We start from the raw sequence: 12,560 nt of genomic DNA on the forward strand, positions 1-12,560 counted from the left end.
AGAGTTCTGTTCTACTCTTGATTCTGTCTGTGTGGTAGATTTTAAGCTACACACTGGAGAAGGTAAAATGTTTTTAACAGAAGATGTGAGAGCCAAGTAGAATCAAGTACAACCCTCGGTGAAAGCTTAGAAATTTATTGTAGATAATTAAACTTTTGCCACTAATAAATGAAAAGTAAAAGAGTATCTCATACAACCCTTTCTTCCTTAGAACAGATTTTAAAATGTTTTAAAGAAATTAAATTTTCTGGCGGGGCATGGTGGCTTATGCCTGTAATCCTAGCGCTTTGAGAGGCCCAGGTGGGCAGATCACGAGATCAAGAGATCGAGCGCATCCTGGCGGCCAACGTGGTGAAACTTCGTCTGTACTAAAAATACAAAAATTAGCTGGGCATGGTGGCGCGTGCTTGTAGTCCCAGCTACTCGGGAGGCTGAGGCAGGAGAATCACTTGAACCCAGGAGGCAGAGATTGAAGTGAGCTGAGACTGTGACACTGCACTCTGGCCTGGTGACGGAGTGAGACTCTCTCAGGGAAAAAAAATAAGAAATGTTCTTTTTTAAAGTAATATTTTTTCTTTTCTTTTAAAATTTCTATTTTGAGATAATTACAGATTAACTTCTCTTTTTTTTTTTTTTTTTTTTTTTGAGACAGAGTTTCGCTCTTGTTACCCAGGCTGGAGTGCAATGGCGCAATCTCGGCTCACCGCAACCTCCGCCTCCTGGGCTCAAGCAATTCTCCTGCCTCAGCCTCCTGAGTAGCTGGGATTACAGGCACGTGCCACCACGCCCAGCTAATTTTTTGTATTTTTAGTAGAAACGGGGTTTCACCATGTTCACCAGGATGGTCTCGATCTCTCGACCTCATGATACACCCGCCTCGGCCTCCCAAAGTGCTGGGATTACAGGCTTGAGCCACCGCGCCCAGCCTAACTTCTCTATCTTTTAAAAAACATGAAATAAACTTTATTTTTTGGGGAGAAATATTAGGTGCAACAAATTGAGTTAATATTTAGTTGATAAAATAATATTATCAGTGTGGTAGAAGCCTCACTCTAGTTTTATTTTACCTTCTTTTGCCCATACATCCTTGATGATCCAATACCTTGGACATGTATATATCTTTAGATAATCTGAGTGTTTCTAATTTATATCAGTGTGATTCTGTCATTTATCAGCTACATTATATGAATCTTCACCCTATTTCTATCTCCAATACCTTGGACATGTATATATCTTTATAAATTAGATAGTCTGAGTATGTGTTTTTAATTTATATAAACATATTTCTGTTATGTATCAGCTATATTTTAGGAATCTTTTCCCTATTTCCAACTCCCTACTGCCATAAAAAATGCAGTAATAAGCATCTTCATCATGTTGCCGAATGAATCTGTATGAAGGTTTTTCTGAAGGAAACAGATTTTTCTGATGAAATGAGATTACTGACTCGTACAGCATATGTATGATTCCACACTGCCTAGGTTCTCTCCAGAATGGCTGCACCCATTTATACTCCCAGTACCCACATGGGAGGCTGGCTGTTTCTCCACATCCTTGAGGCCATCTTATTTACTGTTACCTTGATTTTGAGTAGAAAGGGATAGTAATTTTAAAATTAAATTTAAAAAATTTCTCCAATGATTAATGAAGTTGGACATTTCTTCACATGCTTGTTGACTAACAGGATTTCGTCTTCTGAGAATTACTTATTCATATCATTTGCCAATCTTTCAATAGGATTTTCAGTCTTTTCATATGGAGTTGCAGAAGTTTCTTGTATATTTTAGAAATAAATCTCTTATTAGTGGTGAACATTGCAGATATCTTCCACTAGTCTGCCATCATCTGTTAGCAATGCTTTCACTGTAACATTTTAAATTTTGATGTAAAGTCCATGAATATTTTCACCTTATGCTTGTGACTTGAGATCTTATATTTATTCCCAGTCACAAAAAAAATTTCTACATTTTCTCTTATGTGTTTTATATTTTTAAAATCAAATACATACATACATATGGTTGAAAAAGTAAAATGGCATTACAATGCTTATGACAAAATCGAAAGTATCCCTTTGCCCCGACTCCTCCTTCCTAGAAGCAATTTCATTTAACTCTTCTTCTTCTTCTTTTTTTTTTTTTGAAGCTATTTCCCTTCTTCTGTAATAGATATCTATATTGACAAGGGAGAGAGGAAGCCTATACTACATTTTTTGATTTGACACATTATCTGTTCACTTCCTGCTATGGTAGAGAAGGATTTGGCCCCTTTACACTATCTACTCTCTTCTTTCATTTTTTCCAATATTGTTACAGTACAGTTTTAGATTAAAATTTATATGTAATGTCTAAGTTTTTATGACTAGGGAATTATTACTCACTAATAAGAACTACACTGTGGTTATAATTTCTCACTTGTATAACCTTTCAATTTTTCTAAAATTAATAGTGCTCGCCAACCTCTGACTTTTACCTTTCTGTATCTCTATCACTAAATCTTACAAACTCTTCTAAGAAACTGTAAAATCCCCTGGAATCTATTTATCACATGGTCAAACACATCGGAAACCTTTCAGCCCCCCACCCCTTTCCATCGACCTGAAAACATACCCACTAAAGCCCTCTGGTTTCCTACTCCAGTCTTTTTCTTAACCAGCCTGTATATAATTCCTTCTTCTATGGACCTCATGTCTTTCTCTTTCTTGGTCCCCTTCCTTGTTCTGGTAGAACTAATTCAGTTTCCTTAGAAAGCCGCGCATGGGTGATAAATTTTTTTGAAATCTAGAATTTCTGAAAATGCAGTTTTTTTCCCATGCAACTCAATGGGACATTTGACAGGGAATCAAAAATTCTAGCTTGAAATTTACCTTATTAACTATTCTTTTCATTTTGTTTTGGATAAGTATGTCATTTCAATTCCTGAACATTTGGATGTGATCTTTATCTCCTTAAAGGTTTAAAAAGTTTTCTCTATCTTTGTTATCTATCCACTAGTGCTAGTAGGCACCAATGGGACTTTGCAATCTGGAAACATGTCTTTCAGTTACAGGAAAAAGTCTTTTATTTACTTGATATATCATTTCCTTCCTTTTCTTTTTAACGTTTTCCTTTTCAGAATCTTCTATTTGTTGGATATTGATTTCTCATATTTTCTTTTCTAATTTCTATCTGATTTTTTGTAATATTTTCCAAGAGAATTTTCTAATTTATCTTGTGACACATTACTGAATTAAAAAAATATTTACCATATTTTCTTTAACTTGAGACTTCTTGTTCTCATATTCCTGTTTCTTTCTGCTTTTTGAATTATCCCCTTTTCCTTCAATGAAAACAGGAAATATTTGATTTTTTCTTTCTTTTGAGACAGGGTTTCACTGTGTCACTGAGGCTGGAGTTTAGTGGTGCAATCTCAGGCTCACTGCAGCCTTGACCGCCCAGGCTCAAGCAATCCTCCCTCCTCAGCCCTCAAGTAGCTGACACTCCAGGTGCACACTACCATGCCTGGCTAATTTTTGTATTTTTCATACAGACAGGTTTTTGCCATGTTGCCCAAATGGGTCTTGGACTCCTGGGCTCAAGCGATCCCCTGGCCTCGGCATCCCAAAATGCTGGGATTACAGGTGTGAGTCATCATTTATGCCAGACTTTTTCTTTTGTTAGATAATTTTGAAATGTCTGCTGACTCTTGGGAATCTTAATATTTTTAAGTCAGTAGAAAAGCTAAAGAGATTTTGTTTTTTAATGTGTGCATGTATGAAAGCAAATACATGATATGCTTGTTAAGAAAGGACTTAGCCATCTCATTAGGGAGCCCCAAATGACATTATCAGTAGGTCTTTTCTGGGCCATTTAGTGGACTCGAGAATCCACTGATAGCCTCTAAGCAGAGTGGGGAGGAGGAGGCTGTAGTCCCAAGTGTCAGTATTCTGGGAGCTAAGCAGAGGAAAGGCTTTGGGGTCTCACCATTCAGTACATGCACTTTTGTCAAATTTATTTACAGTTTCACATTTCTCTCTTTCCCCAACTAGTGAGCCTGGTGCCCCTAAATCTGTGGTCTCTTTGGTTTAATTACTTTACAAAAGTAATGTATTGCTGAGTTGGGGTGGTTTTCTGGTTTTCAGAGCTGATATAACACTTCATGTGGACTCTGAATCAATTTTCTAACTTACTCTTGACTCCCACTTCACTCTTGCCTCTCAGGTACTTGGTGTCTTATCATTTTGGTTGTCTGAAGCTTGTTTTCTAGTACATTGCTCAGAAAGGGGTATGGGAACAATATTTCTTGAGCTCTTGAATGTTTTTAATAGTTTTCTGTGGCCTTTATTTTTGGAGGATGCTTTATTATCCTTAAAATATTAACTCAAAAATCTTTGACTTGTATTTTCCTTGGGTATCTTAAATGTGTTATTCCATTATTGTTGTTTTTGGCATACTGTTACTATGGAAAAATCTGATGACAATCTCATTTTCTTTCCCCTTTAAGTGACATACGTTTTGCCTGAATGCTCAAGATTTTTCCTTTTATTTATAAACCATTAGTTTACTAGAATGTCTTCTTCTTTTGGCTGGGTTGTCATATACCTTAACTTTGCTGCTTTTCATCTACCTTCAATCCTACTAACTTGTTCTTCTGTAATATACATTTTTCTCACTCTACTATAAAAGTCATTTATTATTTCAGCATTTATGTTTTCGTTTAAAGTACTTCCAATGTATTTTTCTTCCTAACTACCTTATCCCACCTCATATTACCAACATTCTTCTTTTCTGATCTCTTTAAGGATATTTTTTATGTTTATTTTAAATACATGTTCTATCTGGCCTTAAAATTTTGCTTTATCTGGGCATAGGTTGTTTCACTTTGTCTTTCTTCTATTTCAGTTACATTTTTAGTATATTTATTCAGGTCCATTGACCTCTCTCTCTCATTCTGTGGCTTATCCAAGGTTTATGTTCTGGAGAAGCAGATCATTCAGTTTTCCAATTTCTGGAATTTCTTTGTAGGAGCTTGAGACAAGCAATTAAATCTTCTCATTCTACCATATGTAATAGTTTAGTCATATTTATGTCAAATAAATGGGAAAAAAAAAAGTCCACCTGAATTTTTCACTGAATGGTTTTCTTTTTCAGTGGTTTATTGACTTCAATCTCATATTCTTTCACAAGTGGCCTCAACTTAATGCCTTAATGAGGCACATACTGCTTAGAGAAAACGCTGCTTCTTCTCATAACAGACTTCAAACACTGAATTTAAGAAGATGAAAAAGAACAAGTGCTATATGCTCTCCCTACCTTTCCTATTGGTGCTTATTTGGATTCATACAGAATTTATTTTCTAAGATTTTTTTGCTTGTAACTTTGAAGGAATAATATTTTTTAAAAATCACAGCAAAAGCATAAAGCAGACAGAATTCTTTTTTCTTGTAGAGGGGGAAGGAACACACTGTGCTTATAACTAGATTAAGTACCTTAGGTGGAAAGCCAGTTGAACCAGGACATCCTTTTTTCTTTAAGGTTGGTGTGTGAACTGGAAGTGGAGTAGAGTCTACAGTCTGAACCCAGGAGCAAAAAAAGGAAATAAATGTCATGAAACACTCCATTAATTTCAAATATAACTAAAAAGAAATCAAAATAAATAAAACCAAACAAAACATCAATAAGGCAAAAAGTTGTATTAAATAATAAAGAAAACCTCAATAAAGCTAAAATTCTCATAATGTTGATAATTTAAATCTCTGCCTGCACTATGTACAAATTAAGTATTTGTTCAATTGGTAAGTTACTTCAGTCTGGAAATATAAAAATAAATCATTTCAATCAAATGATCCAAATAAAAAAAGCCATGATATGTGGCCTAAATATGAAGACGTTAATTTTTACATTCATCTGAATTTGCCATATTACTTCTAAAAAGTATCTGAAAATGTCTTTAGAAAGATTTATAATAAAATATTTAGAAGATTCTTTAAACTACTCAACTTCCATACATAGAACATATATTACATATATAGAACACAACTCTGGATATGAATATGTAGACAGAGACTGACATTGGGATTTTTGTGCAGAAATTAATTTCCAAAGAAGGGAATTATTTAATTTTATTGGAATTATTTAATATTATTGGAATTCTGACTGTAATATAAATTTAGTCACATACCATATCTTTCTTAGTTAGCTATGTAAAATATGGTCTTCTTTTATGGGGTATTATTGTAAGATACTGTTTAGAATGAAAGGAACCAATCATTTCATTGGATGTTATTATGGGGAAAAAAGAGCCACTGCTTAATCATCAAAGTAGTTAAAAAAAAAAGACATGGAAAATAACTTCCTTTTTGGATGCCAAAAGCAAAAAAATTAAAGGAAAAAGCTAGTCTTTGTATAAAGTACAGAATATTTTAAACATTACAAGAAAAATGGATGGTCCTATCTTTGCTGTTACTATACAACCTCGTGTTCATAGTTACTATACAACAATCTGTCTCTTTGTTGTTACCATACAACCTCCGAAAACCAGAATATTTCATGTGCACTATAGCCTTAAAACAAAATTCAGTTGATTTTCTCAGAAATTTGTTCGTGAGTTTAGCTCTAAAAAGATTTTATTTACTTTTAAATAGCTTGAAAAAGTTTTAAACCAAACTTACAATTTAACATTTGAAAAGATAAATATGAAAGATAAAAGAGAAGAACACTGAAAATCTATATAAAAGTTAATAAAAAAAAAACAGGAAACAAAGTTGTCAATAGAATTTACATAGAAAGTCCAAAGGTTATTAGAATTAAAAGAAATTAAGCAAGGGTGCTGGAGAGAAGATCTACAGAGTTTATAAAGACAAGGTAATGCACAGTAAGAAAATGTATTTAAAAAGGATCCCATTCACCATAGCAACAAAAATTTTAAGGTACCTAGGAACAAATCTAAGAAGCATTTTGAAATACACTGAAAATAATGAAACTTTATTGAAGGATGTAAGAGAATACCTAATATGTATACTATGTTCATAGATGGAATACCCAGTATCATGAAGATGTCAATTCTTCTCAAATAGATCTATAAATTAATGCAATTCCAATCAAAAGCCCCATGTGAAACTTGACAAGCTGACTTTGAAAGTAATATGAAAAACAAAGTTCAAGAAGAAAAAGAAGGAGTATGGGATGACTCGCTATACCAGGTATCAGAAATTAGAGTGAAAGTATTTGTATTTAAGACAATTTACTGTCAGTGCAGGAATAACCAAAAGAACAATGGAAAAGAAATGAGAATATCCAAACAGATCCATGAATATAAAGCAGAACAGCATTACAAATCAATGCGGGAAAATACAGCAGGGTCACTTGTTCATTTGGGAAAAAGACAATAGAAGTCCATTTCTCATTATACATAACGATATACTTCAGTTTGACTAAGGTCCTAAACAAGTAAAAGCAAAATTTAAAAACCCAAGAAAATATAGAAGAAAGTCTTTATAATCTCTGCATAGAGAAGAACTGCTTTAAAAAGACATAAAAAGCAGAAGTCATAAAGGAAAAAGACTGATATATCTATTTTAAAATCAAAACTTTTGCAAGACAAAAAGACAACACAAATAAAATTTTAAAATAAGCCACAGACTGGGGGAAAATATTTGCAGTGCATATAGCTAGCAAAGAATTAGTATCCAGAATACACAATTAACACAAAAAGCTATAGGAAAAATGATTCAACAGAACAATGGACATGAACAGGCAAATCCTCAATGATTAATAAACATACAAAAAGATGCTGAATAACACTAGAAAACAGATGTGAGGTGAATCCATCGAACTGGCAAAAGTTGATGTGTGACAGTGAGGTGAGGATGTAAGGAAATGGGGAACTCACACCCACTGCTGGGGGAGTGAAAATTGGCCCAATCACTGTGAAAAACAATTTGGCAAGATCCAGTTAAAGTTGAAAATGCATATAACATACAACTCAGTAACACCACTAAGTATATATGCCAAACAAACTCTGCACATATGCAAAAACAGATATGAGGATATTCACTTCAGCACTGGTAACAATGAAAAATTGGGAACAACCTAAATATCCAACTATAGGAGAATGGATAAATAGTTGTGGTATCTGCCACAGTTATAATGAATGAACTAAATAAACACATATCTGTATGAATAAACCTGAAAAGCAGACTTTTGAAAGAAAAATGTTACAAAAGGATATAGGCGATATTTATGTAAATTAAACACATAATAAGCACTACTATATATCATTTATGGATACAAATGAAATAAACATATAATACCAAGAAACAGAAGATGCATCAGCTTCAGGATATTTAGGTATGTCTGGGAAAGAAGAATGGGGAATGGTATGTGGGAGGATGTTTCAACTGTTTCTGAAATATATTTTCTTTGAATAAAAATCTGAAAAACAATTACGCAAAATTTTCGTATCTGTTTAATATGTGGGTGATACTTACATGGGTGTTTATATTATTCTCTGAATGCTAGAAATATTTTATCATTAAAACAAAATGTATAATTTCAAAATATTAAAACAATTATAACTAAAAACACAAGAGGGTCTCATTAACTTAACCAGTTTGGAGAAGCCTACCACAGACTTGGAAAAAACAACCTGACTACAACTCACAATTCACTTTAGACAGCTCTTCAGATTGAACTATCTGCTTCTATTTGAATGGCAGACACAGGTGTGAAGATTTAAAAAATGGAAAGCAAAGGAGCTTTGTCTGAATTGTAATGCTGAGTGAAGAATCAGAGCTGCATCTTAAGGCAGGATGGCATGGACTGAGGTACAGCATTCTTTTGACTTGTGGAAGAAAGCGACCTCTGTTGAGAAAACTGGCCTACTGGCTATTTAAAATCATTGACTGACATGAAGTATAAACACAACACAGTTTTTTTTTGCAATACTAAATGTCAGGATTTAGTTAACTGTCTGCTACCCATTTAGCAGTTAGAATGAACTACTCACTTGCCAGAAGTGGCTGTTTTATTTTTCAGCTCTACTTACGATGTAACAGGTTAGCTGTATCATGACTTATTACATTTATTAGAAGAATTAAAACATGAGCATGGCACCTGCACTTCCATTTGCCTAGAATTTCTAATAATTCAAAAATTTACATAATTTATCCTCTGTTCTACATAGTTCTCTAATTAAAAAAAAAGACTATATTTCTAGTTAGTTTTGTCTATTTCAGGTTGACTATTTGGGGACAATGTACTCTTTAATTTTTAACTTCTATCTACATTATCAGTTAAATGCAATGATCTCCAATAGACTGTAACTTGTTACATAATATATTTGGTTAAAAGGAGAGAGACAGACTTGTTTCATTCAATTCCCTCTTTCCTGACACAAGTGAAAAGTTGGGGAGCAAGGCTGCTCCAATGAGGCACCTTAACTGGCTCAGCTTCACTAGATGTGGAAGGAGATGTGGACCGTGACTGGATGTGAAACTTGATGCTCGGGTTCCATACATATGTGCTCTCAACGGGATCAGTCTAGGAAAATAAGCCAGGAAAAACAAAAACCCAAAAAATCACTTTTAAACAATGTGCAGCTCTTAGCAAATTTCTGTTAAGGCATGATTACAACATTTCTTGAGAAAGGAGGAAAACAAACTTTAGTTTGAATATTCACATAGGGATACCTCATTATACAAAAGCATAACCACTAGCTTTAATGTAAACAAGGACTGACACAATAGTTAACCAAAGGCTCCTCTCCAATATTCACTGTTGATCTCTTGCTTTGAGCACTGGTCCTACCACACATTCTATGTTTGTATTCCACATGAAGCTTTTGTATTTCACAAAATGAATCATACATGTGAAATAAATACAGAGTACTTAATAGAGATATACACTGCAGATTTGAGATAGTTTTGTCCTTCATAAGAAGGAAGTTTGGTCTCTTACTACTCATTAATTGAAAGTTAAAAAAAAAATCTTATCAGCTTTGTGCTGGACACTAAAGTAAATCATCCTTTTATTTTGCAGCAGTAGAAAAACCAGCATGTATATTCAGTTGCACCCTTTTAAATCAAGTATTTATTTTCAGAAATTAAAAATGTTTTGGGTTAAAATTTAGCATAAAAGATCTTATGAAGCATACTGACTAGTCAGTTTGGCAAGTTTCAGAATTACTAGGATTGAGTTTTTAAAATGAAAGGACAAGGTAATTTGGAAAAGTGTTTCAGGAACTTAATATGTTGTACAGTAAAACAATGCTTAGATCGTAAGTCACAAATCATAAAAACAGCATCAGTTTAATAATTTAAACATGAACTTAAATTTTTCCTTTGTTCTTAGTATGGCTATATTTTAGAAAGAAGACATGATGATAATGTACCCCTTAGAAATGCCACTGCGGTGGCTCACACCTGTAATCCCAACACTTTGGGAGCCTGAGGCGGGCGGATCACGAGGTCAGGAGATCAAGAACATTCTGGCCAACATGTGAGACCCTATCTCTACTAAAAATACAAAAAAATATTAGCTGGGCATGGTGGCACATGCCTGTAGTCCCAGCTACTTGGGAGGCTGAGGCAGGAGAATTGCTTGAACACAGGAGGCAGATTGCAGTGAGCTGAGATCATGCCACTGCACTACAGCCTGGGTGACAGTGCGAAACTTCATCTCAAAAAAAAAAAAAAAAAATGCCCCTGTTGATTCAGGTGCAGTTATGAGACTGTTGGCAAAGTAGAACTATTAAAACGATGAATTAAAATATAATGTCCTTGTACTCGAAACTATGTGAAAAGCAAAACTTCCTCTGGGTTGAATGGTAAATAACTGAGAATATAAATCCTTGGAAAAGAAGACTCCCCTAGAAATTAACTTCACAGCTTTGTTTTTAGCTCAACAGAACTCTGGGCACATGGCTTCAATCTCTAAGGGCACAAATTGTTTTCTCAAGTTGAGGATATTTTCCTATTGATAATTAATGTAGGATACTGTTATCAATGTATATGTTGCATATCTTAAAAAGAGTCAATTTCTGTTCAATGTGGAGAATTAAAAAAAATTTGGCAAGTGTGTGGGAGGTATAGGCTAGCAGGCTGGGAAACACTATCGTAGCACTCCACTGGTGCCCACCTACGGCCTTCCTGGGTGGTGGGCATGGAAAGGTATTCTGGTGACCATAAAGCCACCACCAGGCCTTAAACTTTCAGCTATTGGGTTTGGGAGAAGTAGGGAGAAGGGTCTCAGTGAAGGCATTTAGGGTTCTTGGAGCAGCAGCCATTTACCAACTGCTAGGATACTCAATATTTTAAAAAGTGGTACCAATGAACTAAAGCTTACCAGCTTAGTATCAGCTCTGTACATGTGATGTGGCTGATATCATGAAACTAGTATGCCTTGTGAAGTTGGAGAGCCAGGCCTGTATGCCATCTCTTGAGTCCAAATTCAGCACTATTTTTGTTCCACCAGAGGCATCTCCGTAGCAGAGTAATTTACTCAAAGTACAAGAAGGCTAAGTTATATTACCTCCTTTCATGACAGTAAATTTTGACCAGAAAAAGGCAAAGTAGGAGAAAATAGTACTCAGGAAACATTCTGCCCAGTTTACAATTTTATTCAGGGACAGCCATAGAGAAAGTAATTAGTTTACATTGTAAATATGAACTTTGACCATGAGTTGAGAATAAGGCAGAAATGTCTTTCAGTTTCTAAAAATCTCCTTCTAGTTTTCATAAGATTATATAGATTGCAAGGAGAGTCAGGAGTCCATGGGGAGGAACTTCAGTTAAAATGGAATTAAGAAGCAGAGCAGAATTGATACCATTTTATACCAGTAAGAACTTAAAACTGACTGAAATATCATCTCAGAAAGGTTTAAGGTATCCAAGTAGGGGCCTTTCCATGTGTAGAAAACCAGGCCATCTTAAGAAAATTTAAAAGTCTCTGACCTGTTGCAAAAGGCTTCAGCCCCAAAGCCTGACTGAAAGATATTAAAAGAGAAGTTCCTGTGTGAAAAGTAATGTTGTGTATATGTGAATAGCTGATACAACGGCTTTGTATCTCTGGGTCCAATTATTTCAAAAACTCTTTAAAAATGGGAAAGGCCAAGTGCATACTGTTTCCAACAGTACTAGTTGAAATTTTATAGCAGACCTGCTCTTTGAGCTGTTTAAACACATGCTGACAGAAGTTGAGCATACTGTCTTATACTGTCTTGCACTAAAATTAGAAAACACTGCCGTAAGCCATTTTGTCAGTATATGGTCTAATGGAAGGTTGTATCATGATATCAGTGAACCTAAAAAGCAAGGCTTTCCCTAGCCCCAGAGCTGGTTATTAAAATACTTACCAGCATGTTTGTTGATCCTATGAAATTGTGATATTATGACAGTGGGATATTGGAGAAAGGAAAAATACCCATCAATTTAATTTGTGGCTACACAAATTACTAACTCACTCTTGAGGCTTTTAACATACACCTCTTGGCTCTTCTGAAGGATTACTGTCAAGCCTTTTTCTCCTAACTAGTTTTTCTCAATCAATAAAAATGAAAGAGAATATGGATATGGATAGATTTAAAAG

General features: G+C 34.6%; 1 protein-coding gene across 18 annotated transcripts in view; it reads right to left on the bottom strand.

Annotated features, from left to right (window-relative positions):
- Nucleotides 1–12,560, bottom strand: part of CDC42BPA (CDC42 binding protein kinase alpha) — a 327,782-nt gene that overhangs the window by 49,655 nt on the left and 265,567 nt on the right. For 9 of the 18 annotated variants that reach the window (XM_074385301.1, XM_074385296.1, XM_074385292.1 and 6 more), the window contains 2 exons: nt 9,411–9,515; nt 5,465–5,548 (listed from right to left, as the gene is read on the bottom strand). In XM_074385301.1, coding sequence (XP_074241402.1) covers nt 5,465–5,548; nt 9,411–9,515 — 189 coding nt within the window. The remainder of the gene's footprint in view (nt 1–5,464; nt 5,549–9,410; nt 9,516–12,560) is intronic. The other 9 variants (XM_074385302.1, XM_074385294.1, XM_039464240.2 and 6 more) reach the window with 1 other exon arrangement.

Source organism: Saimiri boliviensis, chromosome 14, assembly GCF_048565385.1.
Source record: "Saimiri boliviensis isolate mSaiBol1 chromosome 14, mSaiBol1.pri, whole genome shotgun sequence".
Lineage (NCBI taxonomy): Eukaryota > Metazoa > Chordata > Mammalia > Primates > Cebidae > Saimiri > Saimiri boliviensis.